Source organism: Hylobates moloch, unplaced genomic scaffold (assembly GCF_009828535.3).
Source record: "Hylobates moloch isolate HMO894 unplaced genomic scaffold, HMol_V3 SCAFFOLD_21, whole genome shotgun sequence".
NCBI lineage: Eukaryota > Metazoa > Chordata > Mammalia > Primates > Hylobatidae > Hylobates > Hylobates moloch.
This window is the reverse complement of record NW_026652296.1, coordinates 40,681,411-40,705,245: the sequence shown is the minus strand read 5'-3', so window position 1 is coordinate 40,705,245 and position 23,835 is coordinate 40,681,411. Positions and strand designations below refer to the sequence as shown.

At 37.0% G+C, this 23,835-nt stretch overlaps 1 protein-coding gene across 3 annotated transcripts in view; it reads right to left on the bottom strand.

Annotated features, from left to right (window-relative positions):
- RALGAPA2 (Ral GTPase activating protein catalytic subunit alpha 2) overlaps positions 1-23,835 on the bottom strand; it is a 340,962-nt gene that overhangs the window by 201,567 nt on the left and 115,560 nt on the right. For all 3 annotated transcript variants that reach the window (XM_058432702.1, XM_032142466.2, XM_058432703.1), the window contains exons 17-21: positions 23,069-23,209; positions 15,574-15,711; positions 13,675-13,772; positions 9,268-9,358; positions 7,455-7,631 (exon numbers count right to left, since the gene is read on the bottom strand). In XM_058432702.1, the coding sequence (XP_058288685.1) occupies positions 7,455-7,631; positions 9,268-9,358; positions 13,675-13,772; positions 15,574-15,711; positions 23,069-23,209 (645 nt within the window). The remainder of the gene's footprint in view (positions 1-7,454; positions 7,632-9,267; positions 9,359-13,674; positions 13,773-15,573; positions 15,712-23,068; positions 23,210-23,835) is intronic.

Genomic DNA, 23,835 nt, shown 5'->3' with positions numbered 1-23,835 from the left:
TAACCCTTTTAGAGAACCCACATTAATATAAGTCAAGTTGTTTCATGGCTTTCCCTACTACTGACACAGGATTTAATATTCTCAGGTCTGCCAATTAATTTACCACAGGCCACCTGTTCTACAACTTCAATAAGTTGGTTGCTACTGTCTTTCTCCTGCCATCTTTGTCCTTGTGGATTTATGTCTTATTTAATATAAATCCTTTCAATGTGGCTTAGGTAGGGTTTGGAGAATAAGTGGGGCTATTTGTGTTTGTTCACTCTACTGTCTTTAATAATATGCATTATTATAATTTGTAATGTCTTTGTTACTCATTTCTCTTGTTTACTTTGAAAAGCCACTTATTTTATAATTTTTGTTGTTGGCTTTAATGCATTTATATTTGGTAATTTTTTCCTGAATTATTTCAAAATAAAATTTATTTTTTAAGAACAATTTTGGATTCATAAAAAATTGTGACAATAATATAGAGTTCCCATATACTCCATATCTAATTTCTCCACTATTAACATCTTATATTTGAATGGATTATTTATTACAACAAACCAATACTAAAAGATTATTATAAAGTCTACACTTCACTGAGATTTCCTTAGTTTTTATGTAATTCTTTTTTCTCTTCCAGGATCTCATCCAGGATATCACACAACAAATAGCTGTCAGTCTCCATAGCCTCCTTTTGACTGTGAGTTTTCTTAAAACTTTGTTTTTGATGACCTTCATGGTTTTAAGGAGTACTGGCTTTACAGACTGTTCCTCAATTGGGATCTATTGGATATCTTTCTCATACGCTTTTCTTTTGCATTCCTGGAATGAACTTCCCTTAGCCCTGATATATGATATTTTTCCAATATTCTTCAATCTCATTTGTTAATGCTTTATTTAGAATTTTTTGCTTATATGTTTATAAGTGAGATGGTCTCTAGTTATTTTTTTTCATATTGACCTTGTGTGGTTTGTTATCAAGGTAACATAAGATAGATAACAGAAGTGAATTTCTTTCTCTTTCTACGGAATGGGTGAAAAAGATAAAGTTTCTCTTTTACGTGAAGGTTTGGTAAAGCTAGAAATTATCCTTTATTTTTATAGATCTATTTGAATAGCATGCTGTATTATTTTTAAAATTTATATTGGTTTTGTAGTTGTTCCCTTTTCACCTCCAACATGTTTTTCTTGACCAATCTTGCCTGTTTGTCTATTTTTATTAGTGTTTTTAAAGAACAATTTTTAACTGTCTTCTATTATTTGTTTTCTAGTACATGCATGTATGCTCTCAGCTTTATTAGTTCCTTTTTTATTAACATGTATATTGTTATTCTTTTCCTAATTTTTGAATAGAACACATTGTGTTAATTTATTAACATAATTATTCCCAAAGTTCTCTTCTTCACCCCATACAAATAAAGCCAGACAGATTTCTAAGCGATTATCAATCCCCACTGAGTGTCATCTTGAGTGTATATGTTGTTGGCATTTTTAAGGCCTAATCAAAGAAACCGAAGCACAATCTCTGGATCTGAGGAACTCAAGTAGAGGAATGACAAGGGCAACAACAGGCAAGAAAAAAATGAATCTGAAAAGGAGCCAGGGCCGGTCCAAAAATGGCTGCTCACTAAAGTAAGCTATGCTTATTAAATTAGTGATGGAAAGATCCCAAGACACACACAAAAAAAGATGTAATAATGATGGCACATGGTGTCATGGAAAGGCCTTCCCAAACACAGAAGCACTGTTCCTTCTTAGAGGAAAACATACCTGTAGTTCCCACAAGAGTGTCATTTACTCAACTCAGGAGACACATTAAAATGTGCAAATATCATCCAAACTGGAATTCCTCCACTGTGCCTGAAAGGCAGAGCGCAAAAAACCTAATTATGGGCCTTCTGGGTTCTCTGACTTTTATAAAACCTTGGAAGAGAGACTCATCATCCTAATTCTGCAAAGTAAGTACAATATCAGGCATCTGTTAGTCTGAGAAGGTATGCTGAAGCATCAATAAATGCTTATGAATCAACATGAGCCCCCAAGTGAACAACAAGCATAACATGGCATCTATTTTTCTCATAAAGTATGTCATGGCATTTTTCAATCCCTTGAGGAGAAAAAAAAAGTAAGGGGATTAGATAATTTGCAGCTTTGTTTCATCGCTGGTTAAACCTTCACTCCAAAACTGCAGCTATCCAAAACAGAGATTGGTCCCCAGCATCCCAATCACACTGGAGCTTTGCTTGAGTAACCACTCCAAGTACGTGTAGACAGGTACCTCATCATCACCTGCACCTCTTTTCAACCTGCCAACGAATATGTCCTTACTTAGGAAAGAATCCCACATAGAAAATCTGCTTCAATGCTGCTTTACACTCAGAAAAATTCATGCCTCAATGATAAAATCCTAGGCAACATCCTCCATAAAATTATCAAGGTATGCTGACCTCTTTAGGAGTTTCTGAGATGCCTGTATGAGTTTCCTCAGTATTACTATGAACAAAAATGTTAATGAGTTGAAATGTTTTGCCCAAAATTACTCTGCTGGTGGCATAAGTGACAGAACAGATGCTGACATTTTACATGTAGAAGGTTCCTCAGTGAAGGAGTACTTCATTAAAAATGGGAATTTAAGACACTTCAGAAAATTTCATGTTCACCCTAAAAATACCCAATATTTATTTTATTTTATTTTTCATTAGCAGCCTAGTATGCTGGCCTACTATCTTTTTGTTTTATTACTACTTAATGCTATACGGGTGTTTAAAATTTTTTTACTAAAGTGAAAACTCTTACAAGCATAATTGTATCATCTTTCTCCAAATAATTTTTACAAAGAGATCTAAAAGTTTAGAACTTCGCAAATATAGAAAGGATTTCAGCCACAAAATAAGTCTTGGTAGTTGGCAAAATAAGCATTTATGGCCAAATGGTGATTTCATATGGCTGCAATTTTATATAAGCTTGGCACAGTGTTAAAGAAATGTAGCCTCGGTCTCTGAAAAAAATTTCCTTTTGATTTGAAAAATAAACATAAAAAACAAACTCAAAGGCCTGAGTGAAACAACTTAATTCTAGAGCCAGAAAATTCAGGCCTGGCCTGGATGTCAATGATCAAGTGGAGAAGCAGCAAGATGGCATCCTGCTCCCACCAGCGCAGCCTGGCTCTCCTCTCCTTCTTCCTCTCCTTTTCAAGGATGTCCACTGCTCACTGCAAAGATTTTAGAAGGTGAGCTACCAATGCCCCAGTAGCTTCATTATTATTTTTCTTTCTAATATTTTATGACTTCGAAACACATCAAAGTCTGGTGAAAATGCCAAAAATATAGGTGGTGACAGAGAATGCTGACAAAGCATTCTTGGAAAAACAATTTTAGTGGCAGGTAACAGGAGATGTAATTCATATTCACAGCTATAATTAAAAGCAGAAGTGGTAAAAAAAATTTCTGTAACATTTGGATGCAAGACTGTGATAGACACACTAAATAAAAGAGATTTTGAAATTGTCTTATATATTATTTCTAAAAAATTAAAATTTAACTGTTCTTTTCAGCTATATAAAACAACAGCTTGCAGCTTAAAGTGTATTTGTTCACTGATTCAAGTAACTGAATGCTTCTCTCCTGTCCTGCACTATTCTCGAAAGCAAGAATCAGCTGTGCACATAGCAGACAACAGGCCTCCCCCTCCTGGAGTTGGCATTCCAGTAGCGAAAGACCTTGGAACCTCCCAACTAAACCAAGATGCTGGATAACATTTCTCACCAAACCTTACCTTAAAAGTTATCACTGAGCTAACAAGAACATGGAAAGGAAAGAGCAATAAAGCTGGCTTTTTCCCTTTGTGGTTCTGCTAAACCACAGAATTCTTAAAAGTTTCTCTGGTAATACAGTTTTCATTTTGCTGAGGTTGAATTACTGACACTTTTTTTATGGTTAGCTATTTAAAAAAAAAAATCATAGAACCTTTTAAAAAAGATGTTTTCTTCCAAAAGTTTTAAAATTTTCCTTTTCACATTTATGTGTTTTATCCCCCTGAAACTGACTTTGGACATGGCGTGAGGTAGGAATTCTACTTCATTTTTTTCCATATGGCCAAGTACTAGTCCCACAGAAATTTGTTGAGCAATACATTGTTTCCTTGTCAGACCTGACAAGCCACATATATCACATATCATGATTCCATGTCTGTGTGCACTCAGTTCTATATTTTATCTTCTGTTCCATCCGCCTATTTGTCTACCTCTATGATTACAACTTTAAGTAAATGTCATAGAATTTATCACAGTATTTGTGACTATTAGGATAAACGTTGTGTCTTCTGTCCTTTTTATAAGCTCTTAAAAACTATAGTGGCTTATGACTTATTCATCTTTTTATTTCTCATAGCATCTAAATCAGTATTTCTAGACTATAAGCTTGTTAAATAAGGGATGAGGTAAATGACAATACTGATTCTTAGCTGTAGACTCATAAATGTCCCCCTCCCCTGACTATTCCAACAGAACTAAATGTCTGCATGTGTTAACTATATTTTCTTATTTTCTGTCTTCTCAATGCTCTGGCATTAGGGCCTCGCTGATCAGGGAAGGACTGCCACTTCCAGGGTTAGCTAATTCCTAGAGATAGAAGTCTATTCACCAGGCAGCATGTCTTCCACATGCAAACCTACCAATTCAAAGTTCAGACCCTCCAACTACCTCCTTTCTCTAGTTCTCACATACTAAGTCAATATCCCCTGCCCTGTCAAGCCAGGACAGGGTACCAGGAAACTAGAAACAGCCCGTATGCTCCAGAGCCCACTGAAGTCATTCATATTAGCGATCCTAAATTTGCATACCCTGCCTTGCCTTGCCATTTCCATAGAAATGACACTAAAAGCGGTTGCCCCATTTTGTTCCTTCTGCCTCCTGGTACTTCCCTGCACGACCCCTGTTTCCAGGGATCCGTGAGTATAAACTTCTTCCTCCATGACAATCACTTCCATGTCTGTATGTCTTACCACATCTGATTAAAACAAATCCCAGGTAAACTTTAAGACAATGCACAGTAAATTTAGCTGTTATTTTCAGCAAACATGATTTAATGAGAAAGCAAATATAAAAGTAAACTGTTAGTTTGCCAGTGATGAAGGAATTTAAGATTTTGGAGGCAGTTTATTATTCTAAGCATTTGATAACTGGTAGGATTATTCAATAAGAAACAAAGATATAATCAAATTGTTTCTCTTTGCATGTCCTAAAAATCAGGCTCATTTGAGTTTTATTTTCAACATATATAGAGAAATTGTTCTCTTAAGAACAGAAAGTTAAATTCAGAACTGTGATAATCCTTAAGCCTTATCACATTACAGTTTGTCCTTTTCACAGATGAGAAGGTGAACTATTGAACTGCGTGTACTGATTCTCTATATTAGTATTTCAAAGAAGAACTGAGTATTTGGAGGAGTTAATCACGACATGGAGTGCATCATATAAAATTACCTCACAGAGGTTTATTAAATTGAGCTGTCCAATACATACCCTGAAATGGGATCAAAATTAATCTTTCCAAAGAACATACAAAAGAAGTAATCACCTAATTTTCTTCCCTTTCAATAAAAATAATTAAAACTAGTCCATGTTTAAGTAAGTTCAACCTACTGAAGCTTCAGTTTTGCCTCCTATAGTATCACAATGATGACTTTCTTTTGGATAATCTGTAAGGATTCTCAAGTAGGTGAAAGAGCTTTACAGTAATTTTAATTTTAACAGGAACACAGTGTAAAGGAGTAGACATAGGACTGCACGTTGAGTCAAAACATTCTGGAAGCCAGTTTCATCTCTGGAACTCACACTCCAGCTTGATAACAATTTCTCTGGGTCTCAATTTCCCCATCTCTAAAACTGACTTGATAAGACTTGGCCTGCTTCCCATATAGAATCAAAGAGAATGCCTCAAAATTCTTTGTAAATGTTAAATCTCATATCAATATATAGTATTATTAGTCAAAATCATTATTTAGTCTATAAAGAATTTTACTGAATAGCACCTTTGTATGTTAATTTTATGAAATTTTACTGATATTCTATCAAGAATTTCCCAAATATCACAGACGTTGGTTAAATTTTATATCACAGTGAAAACTAGTTTGCTTGGTTAAAAAAAAAAAATCCATTTAAGGTCAAATTTTAGCCTTTATGTTAATGATTTTTAAATATTTTTTGGCATTTTAATAACACTCTTAACATGTTACTACTTTGTGGTGGTTGTTTTCATACAAGATATCTGTGTGTGAACATGAATGTGCCTCCATAAAAGTCTTGGCTCTGGTCAGCCTTTCCCGCACTGATTCCTCAGAGCACGAGTCTCTCCTGACACTCCACAAAACAAAGCAAAACCAAACCCAGCTCCTCCATGGTCTCCCCGTTCTCATCAGCCTGGTCAAACAGGTGAGGGAACTTAGCCTTTGAGGTTCACTTACCCAGTGTCACACACAGTGTGTGTGTGTGTGTGTGTGTGTGTGTGTGTGTGTGTGTGTGTGTGTGTGTGTGTGTGTGTGTGTGTGTGTGTGTGTGTGTGTGTGTGTGTGTAGCTAAAACTGCAGACTGGCTCCTCCGTGTGTGTGTGTGTGTGTGTGTGTAGCTAAAACTGCAGACTGCACCACACACAATAATTTGCGCACCTGACTTAGATGTTCACTCATTTATTCTTCCAACAACCTTCATAAAGTAGGGGCTATTATCCCAAATTTAAAGGAAAGAAATAAAAGGACAGAGATTAAATAACTAGCTCAAGGCCACCCAGCAATTCCTCGGAGGTGCCTGGAAGCTGACCCAGAAAGTTTGGCTCTGAAGTCAAACAATCTGAGGTTTAAAAAGTTGCAAAAAATACAGAGTATGAAGTCATTTTTTTAAAGTTTAGAAACAAAACTAAATGATATATTGCTTGACACACACGGTAAAACTATAAAGAAATCAAGGAAATCAGTATAAAAACAAATTTGGGCTAGGGTCCCAGGATAATGGGAGAAGGGGAGGGACTTGAGAAGGACCTCTAGGAGACCTCACTGGCTTGGGTGCCATGCTAGTTCTTAAGTTGGGTAGTAGACTCACTCGTGTTCACTTCATTACTGTTCCCTGTAACTTACATACTGTATATGTTACAACTTACATTTTATGTATCAAAATACTTTATTTAAAAATTTAAAAAATTAATCAATAAGCTATCTAAACTCTTTGACTTATCCGGGATTTATAACATACATGAATTGGAAAAATCACTCTTCTTTCTAGCATAGAACAATTCAGTCAGGGATGGTAAAGGCTTGACATGAATACCATCACTTCCTCATATGGTGAACAGTGGTCAGGAGCATGGCACACTTCCTCCTACAACTGTTTCAGAACCCTCTGTATACAAGACTCCAATGATTCACAACTGATCTCCCAGCTGTATGCATTAGTGCCTCTTTTTCAAAATGCAATTTACCTGTTAAATTCGAAGCATCGGTGGGACTCAGTTGTAACCAATGACGGGCATCAGCATCAGCCACAACATCTGTGGGAGTATTCAGCTCTGGGTCTTCCTCACAGGTCTGCCATGGGCCCATGGACAGCTCTGCTTCATTGGTACAGCCCAGAGTTGTGTCACTGTTGGTACTTTCACCTGGTACAATGGAAGAACCAAAGTTTAAGATAAAAAATAGCTGAAAATCAGAATGTTCGCAATTACTGATACGAAAATAACTAAACAAACAGCAAACACAGCAGGAATCATTCAGATTCTTTGGCAGAACCTGCAGAACTTGAGAGGAGCTCAAAAAGTGCCCATGTGGGGCTCTTGGTCAGGAAAATGAATCTTCCAAATAAGGATATTAATAGCCATTGTGAGCACCACTATGTTTCATTCAAGTGGCACTCTTCAACGTGTCTTCACTCAGTACCCCCATACCCAAACTACACCAAGTCCTAAAGTGTGCTGGGACTTACAAAATGAGGGTGGGTGGAGGAAGAAGATAATAACTGATCCACCACAAATGCAAGTTTACTCTACCGGGTAGAAGAGTCTAAAGATGCTGTATGCCCCAAGCCTGACAGGTAGACGTAGACCTAGGGTGACTCATTCAGGGTCATTTGGGGATACAGTGTCCCAATACAACAAATTTTCTAGAATAGAAATTCTCCCCTTTAAACAGTAATAAGTTCTAATCTATCATAGTATAATAAGGCTGGGCTATGAAGATTTACAGAACTATTTAGTCTGACATAAAATGAACTTAAGACAGTTCTGCTTCTCAAAGTCTCCTGTCTACTTCATAACAACTTTGTGCGTCTACATCTCTGTCTGCTCACCCTTCTGGCTGCTCTCTGTATCTACTCCTAACAGTCCCTTACTCTTGCTGTTTCTAATCTGCTGTCCTCTGTTTACTCACAAAGAACTAAAAGTTGTCTCAGTAACCAGGTGACCAATGGTAGGTCCCAAACTTCATCTCCTAAAGAGCTCTAAGCCAGCAGGGTGAAGGTACAACTCCTCTGCACCTATCAAGAACTGTCCTGAACTTGAGGAGGTGTTTACTATGCTACTCTGGCACCTAACTTCAGGAAAGCAGAGTACTAAGGCTGTATTTTACAGTACATGATAATATGTCTCAGGATTCCAATCTCATTTCATTTCAAAGTATTTATCCCATTGACTTCAATGTATTTCTGATACTTTTTGCTTCTAGCCTCTGGGAACTTTCTGGGGAAGATAATTTTTCTCTCTGGTCTATCTGCTCACTCATGCCATCAGCCTCTGATGTACCACTCACCTGGAGAAAGGCCCAGGGGTAGAAAGACAGGCCTCTCAAGGTACAGGTGAGTAGAACTGTTTTATTGTATGTATGGATGAACCTTTTGTCAATCCTGGGATTCCAGGAATAAGAAGGTCCCATTTCACAACCATCTCTCTCAAATTGATAAGCTATTACTCAAGTTAGAAGGTAAAAAGTGGGAGGATGGCTTGAGCCCAGTCGTTCAAAACCAGCCTGGGCAACATGGCGAAACCTCATCTCTATAAAAAATAGAAAAATTAGCCGAGCGCATTGACGTGTGCCTGTAAGTCCCAGCTACTCAGGAGGCTTGAGTGGGAGGATCACCTGAGCCCGGGGAGGTTAAGGCTGCAGTGAGCCATGATTGTGCCAGAGCACTCCAGCCTGGGCGAAAGAGTGAGACTGTGCCTCTAATAATAATAATAAAATGTAAAAGGAAAATAGAACATATCAACTCTGTAGTTGGAGGAACAGACATTTCCCGGAACTTACTCTTCTGTCTTTCCCTACATTTTCCTTGTGTCTGCTGCAAATCATCTTTCAAATCCAATTCAGCAGGGCTGCTGCTTCTTCGAACTAAGATCTTCAGAAAAAAAGAAATATTGCATTTACTACAGGAAAGTTTTCATTGTTAGAAGACTTAAGTTTCTAGCCCAAATTTCTAAAGAAAAAGAAAAAATAATAATAGCTAAATAAATTGATGTTTTCCATTTGAAGGATATGTTTTCACAAATTACTATATTTAATTTTATGTTACTCAAGATCTGAAACTTTAATTTATATCCTCTACTTTGTCAACTTACATCCAATTAAAGTGATCTAAGAAGGAATGCTAAATTATATGCAAGAAATTTGTTTTAAAGTTCTATTTGTTCTTCTGGTCAAGCACACATATATTGTGAACACAATGCTCTAAGAAGGCATAAGTTATGCACACAAATGGTAAGTGTGCTGGTAGGGAAGGTGCAAACTCCACCCAGAGATCTAAAGGTCCATTCAGTGTCTTCCTAGTTAAGTGTGCCACAGACTCTCCTGAGCATTGCTTAACCTTGTATTAAATTCACAGGATTAAAAAAAAATCAGGAGGCAATCTGCATCCTCTAAAAAGTTATAATTTGCTTGGAGAGACAAAACATACACAAATTACACAAAATAATTATAATGTATATAAGCAAAATATGCAAATGAACTGTCTCTGAAGGGTATGCGGAATAAACTGTTGCCTTAATTGGCTCAGCTTTATAGGAGAGCTGTTCAAGATGGCAACGCATATGAAGTGGTAGAGGGAAGACAGGAGCGGATTCAAGGCAGGAAGTACTGGTTGGTAATCAGCAAGTTCTATGTACAGGAAGAGATGCTGGTTATACCAGGCCATGCAGGGTAGCCAGGTGAAGAAGGACAAAAATAAGAAGAAATGGAGACCTTCTAAAAAGACACAGCTGCCAGTTGGTCTTGAACCTTAGATTCAAGCGAGGAACAAGATGTAGAGTTAAAAGAAAAAAAGGAATGCCCCACAAATGTTGACCATGGCAAAACTGGAAAAAAAAATTAAAGAAAGAGTAATTATTAAGCTAATAAAAAGCAGGCCATGAATAAAGTATTTAGAAGATTTAGAGAATTAACACTATATGAAAAAATTATTACACAGCCTTAAAGAAGAATGATATATATCTAATGTGCTAAGAGGAAATATGCACAGAATATTTTCTTAGTTAAAAAACAGAACGTAGACTCTTCTACTTCTAACTATACAAGAGACACAATACTCCCCAGCCATAGAACCAGATTCTACATAAAACTTTAGTTGCAATTTGGGGCTCACAAGAAGAAAAAGAAACTTCCACGAAATCTACCTTCAACCCTGAAAAGTGAGCAGAAACCAGGGCAGTGAAACGTGGCCATTGCAAGGGTAAATCCAATAGTACCACTGCCAGTGGCAAGAGGACCAAGACTCCAGGATTAAAGTAGCACTCCCCATGTGGTGCAAGAAACAAATGCAAACATGCTGTTGAAATGTCATCAATTTAGAAATCCATGTTTTCTGCAGATTAAGATCAGCCAGCTAGGAACCCATAATAAAACATCACCAGACACTAAAGAAAATAAATCACCATGTGTAAGAATCTCAGAAACAACAAATATCGGATTTAGATCCCCCAAGGATTTCAGATAATCAGATAAAAAATTCAGAATTGCAATTTGTAAACATTTTAAAGGAATAAAAGTTGGAATCACAAAAACAAGCAAGCAACAAAATATTATTAGAAATTACAAGATATGCTTGAAAAGTATAAACGTGAACTGTCAGAAATAAAAAGCATAATTGCTAAACTAAAAAATTCAATGGAAGTATTAACAGAGTAAAGATAAAGTTACTGAACTGATGAAAGACAGAGCTGATAAAATTATCCAGGAAACACCGAGCCAATGAGAATGGAAAATATAAAAAACATTTAAGAGACGAGGAAGACAGAATGGGAAAGTCTAATATATTTCCACCCAGAATTCCAGGAGGAAAGCAAAGAGAGAATATAAAAGAGGCAATATTTGTGTTCTTTTTTTTTAAACCCCAGTGTCCCATGTAACAGATGGAGATACCACTGTACCAATGAGGAAAAATTGAGACAATATATGCAGAAATGTTACCAAGAATTTTCCAGAAATGACAGAAGACAAGCACTTACACATGCATGGCACATAGCATATACCAAAAAGAACAAATATATGAACCCAAAAGATTCCTGCACCTAAATATACTATAGTGAAATGGAAGGAAAAGGACAAACAACAAACAAAAACAGCAAGGAACAATAACTAGACAGGACCGGATGGATAGAAGACTTCTCAGCAACAATGAAAGACAAAAGATTATGGAAAAATAACTTCCATTGGAAGGAAAAGGGAGAAAGAGGTGGGAAAACCAATAGTAACTGAGATGTTGTACTGTCTGAAAGATAAAGTAACCAAGAATCAAGGTAAGAAACACCAAAAGGAGGCCTTACATATCTCAGAAATAGCATATATGAAAGAGAGGTGGCATTTCAAATCAATAAAGAAAAATGAATTCAATAAATGGGACCTGACACAAGTAGTTATCTATTCAGGAAAAAAATGAAATTGGATCCCTACCTCACTCCACAAACAGGAATCAATTCCAAACAGATAAAAGACTTAAATTTGTAGAGCAAACCTGAAACATTTATAAATGTAATATTTTTATTCCTGTGTAGTTGAGACTTTTAAAAAATTCCATAAAACCTCAACAATAAAAATGATAACAGAGAATATCAAAATGAAGAACTTCTGTTCATCAAAAGATACCCTAGAGAAGGTAAAAATATAAACCATATATTGGAAGAAGATATTTGCTACAAACATAACCAAAATAGGATCAGTATTCAGACCATACAAAGAGCTAGTAAATATAAATAAAGAGAAAAAGACAAAAAATAGAAAAACAACAAAGGACATCAGTAGGCATTTCACAGATGAAATGAAAATGGCCAATAAACATATGGGAAGATTTTTAACCTTATTAATAGTCTAAGAAATGCAAAATAAGACATCTTATTTTCACTCGGTTGACCAATAAAAATGAAAAAATCTGATAATAGAAAGTGTTGGCAAGAATGAAGATGAATGGGAGCTCTACACAATGCTGGCAAAAATATAAGTGATGCAACCACTTTAGAGAACAGGGGTGATCTGGAAAAGAAATTCTTTTATTCTATAACTCATTAATTCTGTTCCTAGATAGCCATCATAGAGAAAACATTAAACATGCAGATACTGAAACACATACAAGAATGTACATGGCTACAGTTTTCACAAAAACAAAAAGCTGGAAACAATCTAAACGTCAACCAACAAGAGAATGAAAAAATAAATTGTGGTCTACTTATAGTGGAATACCACATCATAGAAAACTTGATGAACTATTGCTACATGGCACAATGTGAATAAATCTTAAAAATACATAACTGAGTAAACAAAGCAACAATGCTTTATTTAAAAATTCCAAAGTAAGGACAACTAAAGAATATCCTGTGTAGAGATACTTACTTATATAGCAAAACTACAGAGCAAAGCAAGGGGATGATGAACACAAAGCCAAGATAAGGCCCCTCTCTGAGGGGAGATAGCAGAGAGAGGGAACAAGGAAGGAGTGTAGAAGCCAAAATGATCTGAAGCTGATGGTGGGTTTCTGGATATTTATTTCATTGCTGAAAACAGAATATACAAATGTAAACCGGTACATGCCCTTTTTAAAAATAAAGAAAAAAGAAACATAACATGGGGTTATTGCCCAGTGGGAGGGGAGCAAGGAGAGGCACTCCCTTTTTTATTTTGTATCTTTCTGTGGTGTTTGAGTTTTCTAAGAATATATGCTACATTTAAAAAAAAAAATGAATAGGGGTTATCTGCATGAAGGAGTTACGGGCTTATGTTTTAATGTTCTTCTTTATACTTTACATATATTTAAATAAATGCCATTTTATGTTTTTTTTTTTTTTTTAAGAAACCTAATACCTTTGTGAATACTCACTGATTCTAGTAATTCATGTCAGGTAGAGGCTACCTAAACGGATGTCAGGAATGGGGAATCTGAAACGTAAGTTTAACAGGCAAAGGTAACTGCTTAAAAATATACAGTGCCATACACAGACCAGGTGGTGAACTCCATTTTCGTGTTAATTTTTTTCTTATTTTTGTAATGTGACTGTAATTTTACATAGAAAGCAAGCAAAATCTTAAAAGATCTCAACATCATTTGGGCCTATAAACTGTCTAAATGGAAAAAAAAATTTTAATTATCACTGCCACCAATAAATTTACTTACCGAGCACTAATTAATGTTTATTTTTAATGACAAACTGAAATGGCTTGAAAATATCTTACTGTTATTCCTTCATGTTCTCTCTTCACATGTCCTTTATTCTCTTGAATAGGCTGAGGCTCTGAAGAACTCAAATTCTGTATGTTTTCTGCCTTTTGACCTAGAAATGGTGGGGCGGGGGGTAGCGGAAATAGAAGGAATGTTTCAGATAGTAGAACAGGAAAATCATTTTATGTATAGGTAACTATTAAATTTAAATATTCTAAGATATGTAAAAATGGGAGTCATGGGCCTGGCAAAACAGCAGCCTATGGGTCAAGCCCACACTTTAGACCTGGTCTCTGGCCCACAGAGAGCTCTGAAGAGAGTGGATTGATTACTGTTCACTGTGGCCAACAGGTTCACTTAGTGCATTTATGTTCGCACAGCGGAGGGCAACAAAACCCTTCCTGGGGTCTTGGGGTAGGTATCTCAGAGAAAAGGTGCCTGTGTTGGCCAGGTGAACCAACAGGAAGAAGAGAGCAGTAAGGTGCCTCAGTATTGCTTGAGAATAAAGATTGACGACAGCACAAATAACCAGTTTTAGTAATAAAAAAGGGAATATCACCACAAAGCCTGAAAACACCAAAGCTGATCATAAGAGGATTTTATGAATAATCTGGGGCCAATAAATTTGAAAAAAAATGAATAATTTTTTCTAGAAAAACATAATTTATCAAAGTCAGAACAAGAAAAGGAAAATCTAAATTGTCCTATAACTATTTTATTTTAACTCTTTAAATTTTTTAACGACATACAAAAATTATATTAATGTAATGTGTATAACATGTTGTTTTGAAATGTGTGTATACACTACGCAATGGCTAAATTAAGCTAATTAACATGTATCACATACTTTTCTGTGGTGAGAACACTTAAAATCTACTCTCTCAGCAATTTTCAAGAATGCAATACACTGTTACAAATTACATCACCATACTGTACAACACATTTCTTGAACTTATTCCTCCTCCATAACTGAAATTTTGTTAAAATATAAATGATATTTTAAGACATTCCTACAAGAAAAATCCAGGCAACTGGTAGTTTCTACCAAATATGTATAAAAAACCTTATACAAAACCTTTCAAAAATCTTTCAGATTATACATTTTCTGAAACTTTTACCATATTTTCTTACTTCCAGAGGATTTCTAAGAGAGAATAATTCCCTACTCCTCTGATGAGACTAGCATGACTTTGACATTAAAAGATATGAGATCACTTGCTGATAAATAGGGTTGATTTCTTAACTAATTCATAACACCAAAACAGAATAACTATTTCCACTGATACTAGACACACTTTAAACACACTCTTACACTGAGAATCTATTCTTCACTGTTTACAGGTCAAACCATCTGTCTCCCTGCTTTCCACACCCTGTTGCTGCTGCAAGTTGTTGGTGAAACCGTGTAGATTAATGCTATTAAAAGTTATTATTTTCCACCTCAGCAGAGTCGGCAAGCTGCTAATAAACTTTTTCACAAGTCTAGTCAGCTTTCCATCCTCATTTTCAACTTTAACGGCTCTTCTCACAGCCCTTTCCCTATGTCCCTGCCCCCATCCTGCCTCCCTGCCTTCTATAATACCTAACTTGATGCCCTACTTGACTTCATGTTGTAACAGTCTCTGTCTTCCTTCTACTCCAGCCACTTGGACTCCTGTCTCGTCCTCAAACACGCTAATCTTTAAAAAAGTGGGTATACATCTACATATAGATACATAAAAATAATTTAGATAACATGTTTAAATAGTGCAAATATCTCATTGCCATAAGTCACATCCTTCTAATCAAATTAAAAAGGTAATTCCCTTGAAATAAATACATTTAGAATACATGTACAAAGCAATACTACATGCAGCTTTTATTCCTCTGCCAGAATCTATAGTTCAATATTAATCACTGAAGACATCACGTACCCTGAGAAGAATCTGAGCACAGCGGCTCGGGGATGTCGGAGGTGCTGCTGCTCCGAAGGACCTGCTGCTGCTGTCCCACCGTGAGATGGCCAGATCCGGCTGCAGGTGCATTTTCTGAATGTTGACATTCCTCCACTTCTGTAAGCATTAACAAAACATGCAAGGTTACAGTTCAAGATTTTAAAAAACACATTCACCACTTAAAACAACCAATTTAAAAAATAAAGTTTCAAATGCTTTTCACAAATAATTTATAGTCAGATAATCTGCATTTACACCATCAAGTTTCCTACACTTGCTAACCCCTAATATTCTACTCCAAGAGTACATTTTCCACTTAAGTTCTATAAAGCCTTTTATTTTCAATCAAAGTAAAGGAAAAAAGCCACAATAAAAGATTAAGAACTGTAAAAGTCATTTGAAATTTCAGGGCCAGGCATGCCAAGGAAAGAGAGATCCAGGAGATGCACAGAATGGGTAATGTACATTTGAGAAGAACAGAAAACCATACACACACACACACACACACACACACACACACACACACCCTAAAGGAAGATGAAAGGAAACGTGGGAATTTCTACTGCATTATTCCTTTTTAACAGGTAAGTGCCCAATTGTTCAAAAAACAAAATGCTATAGTTATGTAATGGCTTATTTCATCAAATGCAATGTCGAATTATTCTCTAAAGTACGGAATGATCCACAGGTATTTGTAGAAAAACAATATATGAGACATAAAATAGAAAACCATGGCTGGGTAGGGACCACAGGATAATCTCAGTATTATTACAAGCTATATTCCCCTATAGAATGAGTTCCCTCCAGCTCATTTCTAAACTGCACAGTACACTTTAATCTCTAAAGACCACCCAAGACACTGGAATTATCACCCCACCCTCTCTTTCTAGAGTCACAGCTTCAGGGTTGCACCACCTTTTACGTAGGTTGTTTTAACAGCCTGCAAACTAATCACTAATCACTGTCCCCCACTTCTTACCACCTTCGTATTTATCCTCTCCATGGTCCCTCTAAAATAAAGATCTGGCGTGCCACTCCTCTTAAAACCCACCAAAGCCCTCTCTTGTTAGAGAGTCATCAAACATCCTAGTCAGGGTGAACACAGGCTTTCCTTGATCTCACGGGACATACTGATCCCCTTGCAAGGTACTCTAGCTCACTTTAGTCTCCAGTAGTACTAACCCAGTTGGCACCTGCTACTCTCTTCTTCCTGTTGTTCACTCCCCTATGCTAAACTCACACCTGCTCCCTCATCCCTCCTTGCCATGCTGCCCTGGGAATATCCCCTACAGGACCTGCTCCCTGGCCCTGCACGCAAGCCCCATTGCTCTGTTACTCACTGGATTCCACACTCACTGACGTAGTCATAAAACTTTACATCCACATAACTAGAATATTTTCCAAAAATTTTAATTTGCTCATTACTACTACTAAGAAGAGGATGATCAAAACTCAGCCTGTATTATCTTAACTGGCTGGATCACCTGGTTTGTCACCTGAAATGGAAACTCACTGCCAGTGGGCCACCCTCTGTATAATCCTTTAATCTGAGTCATAAGGCAAACTGATGGCTCACCTTAAGCAAGAAGTATGTTGGAAGATTCTAAATTTAATACAGAGGATTTCAGCAAAAGGTTGCTGTTTTTTCTATCCAAATGAAAATGCAGTATCAGTATGCTGATATGGTTACAAGACCTCAAAACTATGAAATTTGTGTGATCCTTCACTTACAAAAATTTATCAATTTACCTTTTTTTTTTTGCTCTGTTGCCAGGTTGGAGTGCAGTGGAGTGATCACAGCTCACTGCACACTCAACCTCCCTGGTTCAACTGATTCTCACACCTCACCCTCCTGAGTACCTAGGAGTTCTGGTGCACGCCACTATACCCAAAAAATTTTTGTCTTTTCACAGAGATGGGGTTTTGCCATGTGGCCTAGGCTGGTCTCAAGCAGTCCGCCCACCTCAGCCTTCCAAAGTGCTGGGATTGCAGGTGTGGGCCATGGTGCCCAGCCCATAGTCTAACTTCAGATGCTGGTGGGAAACTGTGTTTGAAGTACAAGCAAAGATAGGCCAAGATAGCAAGAAAAGACAGCTACGTTAAAGCCTCATGTTTCCCAGGTTGTCTTTGCCTTCTTCTTCTTTTGAACAGCCAAGAACTGTTCATTTTTCTACAGAGAAACACAAAGCATATGTGCACATTTTTAATCTACCTACACATCCCAAAGTATAGACTATGTCCTTCTCACAGATCTATTTCTAGTCTCTTCAGCCTTCAGCAACAGAAGCCAAATAACACCATAGGGCCAGCCCTTCCGGCTGTCTTCTCTAATTGTTTATTCTAATTATGCAAGATGTTGAAACCTTCTGGGAACAGTTTATATTTGTTAATGAATCTACTGGTTAACCCAGTATCAGAAGGGGGAGCCCAAGAGCTTCCTAACTTTCTAAAATATAATTGGCAAATGCCATTTTTTATGGATAGTGGGAAGAGTTAGTCTTTGAAGCCCGATGCCAAAAACGGATAGATTTTGGTTTCTGGGCTATGAGCAGGAGCAAATAAGAGCTGAGCCAACACTGGCAGCATCTTCCTAAAGATAAAGAACATCGCCATCTGGTGGGATGCAATATAGCCACAGCACCATTGCTTCCAAATTAGTGTCCCCACTGGTCCTCAACACAGCAGACGGACGAAGAGCCTGCCACCACCAGCTGGTCTGCCTTCCCAACAGCCTGGCCTAATGCAGCTTTTAAGGCTTTGTTTTTATAAAACTGTCAGGAGAGATTTATCAGATGGAGAAAGTCCAAGCCTTTAGGAATAGCGGTCAGTAGCAGGGCGGGAGCACTCGTGATTCAGTGGGAAGGAAGGGGAGAGCCATGATGCTTAAGTGTGCTGTTGTGTTGTAGGGGCCCTGAGCTACCTACTCCTGTAGTTGACTATCAGTTGAGATGGTATGAAACAACGAGAATTTTCAATTCTCCTTATCCCACAATTTAAACCCAATTTCCCGATTTGTAACAGTGTATTTATTGGGATTTTCTCATACTTTACATTAAATACATGTTTTGTATAAATGAATACATGAATGACAGAAACAATTTCTTTATACTATTTTTCCTTTTTAAATAGTTCTTGGGCTCCCTCTGCTGGCATTTTATTTAAGAAAGAGCAATTTATGTTAAAGCTGCTCGCATTCTATGGGGTTAGCTGTTAGCAGTTGCTCTTTCATAACAAATGAAAATCATTTTAACAGTGATATGCAAATACCAAAAGACAGGATTATCTGATATTTAAAATAGAGAAAGAATTATATCAGTTACATTAAAATTACATAATACATGCTAGATCTATCGCATCTTCTATTTTGAGTATCACACAATTTGTTTAAATCACTTCAAAGAGCTAAATTCTATCTTAGATTCACCAAATAATGTACTCTCTCTAAAGCCTAGCTAGTCCCAACTACCCAGATTTTAAAAGCACTAACTTTCTCATCTCTTGACAGTGTAAGTTACACAATACCATTACTAAACTATTACTTTCTTTTTTTTTTGAGATGGAGTCTCGCTCTGTCACCCAGGCTGGAGCGCAGTGGCGTGATCTTGGCTCACTGCAAGCTCCGCCTCCCAAGTTCGTGGCATTCTCCTGCCTCAGCCTCCCAAGTAGCTGGGACTACAGGCACACAACCGGCTAGTTTTTTATATTTTAAGTAAAGATGGGGTTTCACCGTGTTAGCCAGGGTGGTCTCGATCTCCTGACCTCGTGATCCACCCGCCTTGGCCTCCCAAAGTGCTGGGATTACAAAGTGAGCCACTGCGCCCAGCCTAAACTATTACTTTCTAAAGCTCCATTCAAAACACCTGAAAACGATCAAATAAGGATTACTTAATTTCATTTTTTTCCATTGAGAAAAGGCAGTGTGATCAAATTAAGTGTGTAAGCTCTTCAGTAACTTCTATTTTTTTTCCAGATCTCTATTTTTCACAACAATTTCACTCACTTTTTAAGTCTTCCTTAATCAGTCTTACATTTAGTAAGTGGAGTGAGGTTCATTCTTCAATAACCAAAATTCTGAGTTCCATTTATCCCTTATACAAGGTTGCATAAGCAAAATAAATAGTATAATTTCCTAATTTTTAAAACATCTTGCATGATACCAATCTGATCCCCTAAAAAGCACAGGAAATGCATATCAACTCAGCATCTTGAGGTTTCCCACAAGATCAAACTTCCCAAGGGTAAATCGGACCAGGTCCTGACAAAAAAGCACTTCCTAGAGGCACACAAACCAGATGCAGAAGCAGCGAGGCAAGGTTTGCCATACCATTCCAATATGTTTTTTTAGAATAAGGGGAGATTGTTGATCCTCTCATTACTACTATTACGATATTCCTAAAAGAAAAATAAAATCTACTATCCGTGTGGCCTGTTAAGTGCTACAGATTGATAAATGTTTTAACCTAAAAAGCAGTTAAAATTGAGAACAGACTGGACGTGGTGGCTCACACCTGTAATTCCAGCACTTTGGGAGGCTGAGGTGGGTAGATCACGAGGTCAGGAGTTCAAGATCAGCCTGGTCAACATGGTGAAATCCTATCTCTACTAAAACAAAAACTTAGCTGTGCATGGCATGCCTGTAATCCCAGCTACTCGGGAGGCTGAAGCAGGAGAATTGCTTGAACCAGGACCTGGGAGGCAGAGGTTGCAGTGGGCCTGAGGTACAAAGCAAGATTCCATCTCAAAAAAAAACAAAACAAACAAACAAAAAAACACAAAAAGCTGTAGAATAGCTGGAAAGAACTGTTCTCACCAAGGGAACAAAATAAATAAAAGAAAATCACAAAAAGTGCCAGTCCTACCTCCCCAACCGTGTTTCTTTATGTAGCTATTCATATTAATGGAAACAGGTGGTTGTGACTCCAAAATACAGATGTCACTTCTTCCTCCCCAGAATACAAACAACCCACCCAAAATTCTGCTGCTGCCGCCAAATACAGTCCCAAAAGATCAGAAAAAGATACAATCGTAGCTAAAAGTAAGTAATTGTCTATTGCTTATATTATTAAAACAATTTTGGCAGGTTTCTAGATTACATAGATTAGAAACAAAAACAAAAAAAGTTAAATGTAAACAAAATTAGCAATCATGTTAACTTAAATGTAAACAAAATTAGCAATCATTGATGGGGTAAGGAACTTGTAGCCAGAAAGTAAAATTAAGTGTCATATTATCTAGCAGTAGGTTGGTGGGGTATGCCCACACACTTGGATTTAAATTGGAGGGCAAATTCAATACTCTAATGTGCCAACCAGTGGAGAATATACAATCTGCTCTTGGGTCAGTCTCTTGATAGGACAGTCATAAAGGACAATGGCATCATTTTAAGTAGTAAAGAACCAATGGCATCAGGCTAAGAAGCTCACTATCATAGTTGGAATGGCAGGTTGTTCTCAAAGTCACTATACTCTGAAGTTCTTTCACCCTTTGTGCTACAAAATCAAGAACAAAGATGGCAAAGGCAGGAAAACTGCAGACTGAGCCCAGGCCACTTGACTTCATTCTGACAGGATTTCTCAGCCTCGGCACTGCTGGTATTTTGGGCCAGACAATTCTTTGTTTGGGAGCTGTCCTATGCATTGCAGACTATTCAGCAGCATCCCTGACTTCCACCCACAAGCTGACACTAGCACTGTCCCACTTGTGACAATTAAAAATGTCTCCAGGCATTGTTGAAATTGTCCCCAATTGAGAACCACTGCTCTAAATCACATTTAACTTCAGCTGGAACTGTATACATATATACAGGAACCAAGAGTCTTAGTAAAATAAAATGTAATATTGAATGAGAACAAAAGCTTCCAAAATTAAATTACTAATAGGAAGAGATTTCTTGTGGGAACATGTTCTGGACAAACTAGTGAAAAACTTAAGAGAAACAAAATATAGAAAAAAAATGGACTGTGACATAAGAAAACTTTTCACCATGAAAAAAATTCTTTTGGGGTTTGTATTAGCCAAACGGGGGTAAAATCATTTTAAATACTTTATTAATCATCTCTAAACAATAGCTTTTTTTGAAAACCAAATAATTGGGCAGTTAAAACTCAACAGTAATTTAATTGACTAGTGACCATTTTCCCATGTACCATTCTTACTGTTTTTCACTTTTAATAGTTACTGGAGAAAAAGTTTTCTAAGAAACATTATAGTCATCACTCTTGGTAAAACTTCTTCCCTTAAATTCTATAAAGTAATATGGTATTTACATAGCCATCAGAGAACGTAAGCTTTCATTTTGCTTTGCTAAAACACAGTATGACATAATTTAGTACTACAGAAAGCCACAATTAGGTTATCTCCAATGTTAAAAAAAAAAAAAATACTAATCTTTGGGAGGCTGAGGCAGGTGAGTCACGAAGTCAGGAGTTTAAGACCTGCCTGGCCAACATGGTGAAACCTCATCTCTACTAAAAATACAAAAATTAGCCAGTTGTGGTGGCACACACCTGTAGTCCCAGCTACTTGGGAGGCTGAGGCAGGAGAACTGCTTGAACCTGGGAAGCAGAGGTTGCAGTAAGCCGAGATCATGCCACTGCACTCCAGCCTGAGCGACAGAAAGAGATTGTCTCCAAAAAATCAAAAACAACAACAACAAAAAATACTAATCTACAGTGCCAAATTTCTGAAAATAAAAAGGATCATGAAAATGATCTTTCTCTTTTAAGGAAGAAGATTCAGTTCGTCCTAGAATCACCGAAAAATAAATAGACATAGGCCTAATTATCCAATATAGAGACAGGTAAATCCTTCTGTTGAAGTAACTAGGCCAAAAATGACTTTTGGTGCTATGATGTCTTAATAAAAAAGGTACTGTGTGTAAATCACACATGGCTAAATTCCATTTTAATTGGCTGAAGTACAGGAACAACGTTTCTTTGTTTTGGAAATTACTGCTTTTTGGCACTGGTCTTTTTTCACTCAAATTTCAATAGTCAGTATGAATCCACGTAACTGTTCATTACTTCACGTATATGATTTATTAACTCCAAGTAGATCCCGCCTACATACATTTTTCTAGTTTATTCATTTTCTGGAAGGCATAGCAAGCATTCTAATACTGACATGCTCAAAACTTTTATGAAAATCCCCTTACTTTCTATGGGCACTGTATAGAAGACACACTAAGGCAGGCATCACATTTCCCCCTATTAAATAGCTATGGACTGAAAAACCCTTCTATACTCCTTAATTGTTATTGCCAAGACCAAAGTTTACAGAAATTTTTCTTGACTATCTAATTGCCATTAAGTATCTAACTACACAAGAGCAATTACTAGTATTCATTGCAATTTAACACTAGTGTAATGGTCAGGCACGTGTGTGATGTGGGGATATTAACAAAGGAAGCAACGCCCAGAGGCAAGCAGGAGAAGCCCAGGAACAGTGACGGACACATGAGACAGTATTACAGTACCTGACAGCCTGTGAGAGCAAGAAGAGTAAGAGAGACCAGGTAAGAGAGCGCTCACGGTGTGAAGGAGGAGCGGGACGCTTTTAGTGGCAGGCAAAGCCTCAGAAAGGTGGACACAGTTGCTGATAGACTGGCTTCGCTTAGCTTCCAGGAGAGATAAAGTAATAATTATGTCAGAAGAACAATAGGACCTTTCACTTTATTATTATTACTTTTCTGGGCTCTCTTTAAACATTTAAAGGAGGGCATTTTAAACTTTAAAGGAAGTCAGTATAAAGTATAGTATTTAATTGTAGTCTCTAAATACAGCCAACTTTCAGTCAGTCATTCTCATGACAGGACAATGGGCAATCCACAAATAATTTTATTTTGAAATGCTTTATATGTTTAGCCTTTCCTTCTTTCTGCTGTGTATCAGATTCACATTCAGATTATTTGCCTGGACAGACATTATAATCAGTTTTCCTTTCCTAAAGAACAAATACAAAAAGACCATGGTGAGAGAGGGAATATCTGGCCTTCATTCAGAAGTTGGTTTGCTGAGAGCTGACTGTATTCAAAAGCAAATCACTCAGTAAATTAAATATCCGAAAAGCTCAAGAACACATAAAAGTCAAGTCGAACATTAAAAGATTTGATATTTGAGGAAAAGGTAAAATCTCCATGAAATCCATCCTTTTATGTCACATTTCATGCTTATTAAATCCAAACATCTTTAGTGTCTGCTTTACAGTGTTCTTATGTTTTCTATATACTGCTAGTCAAATAAA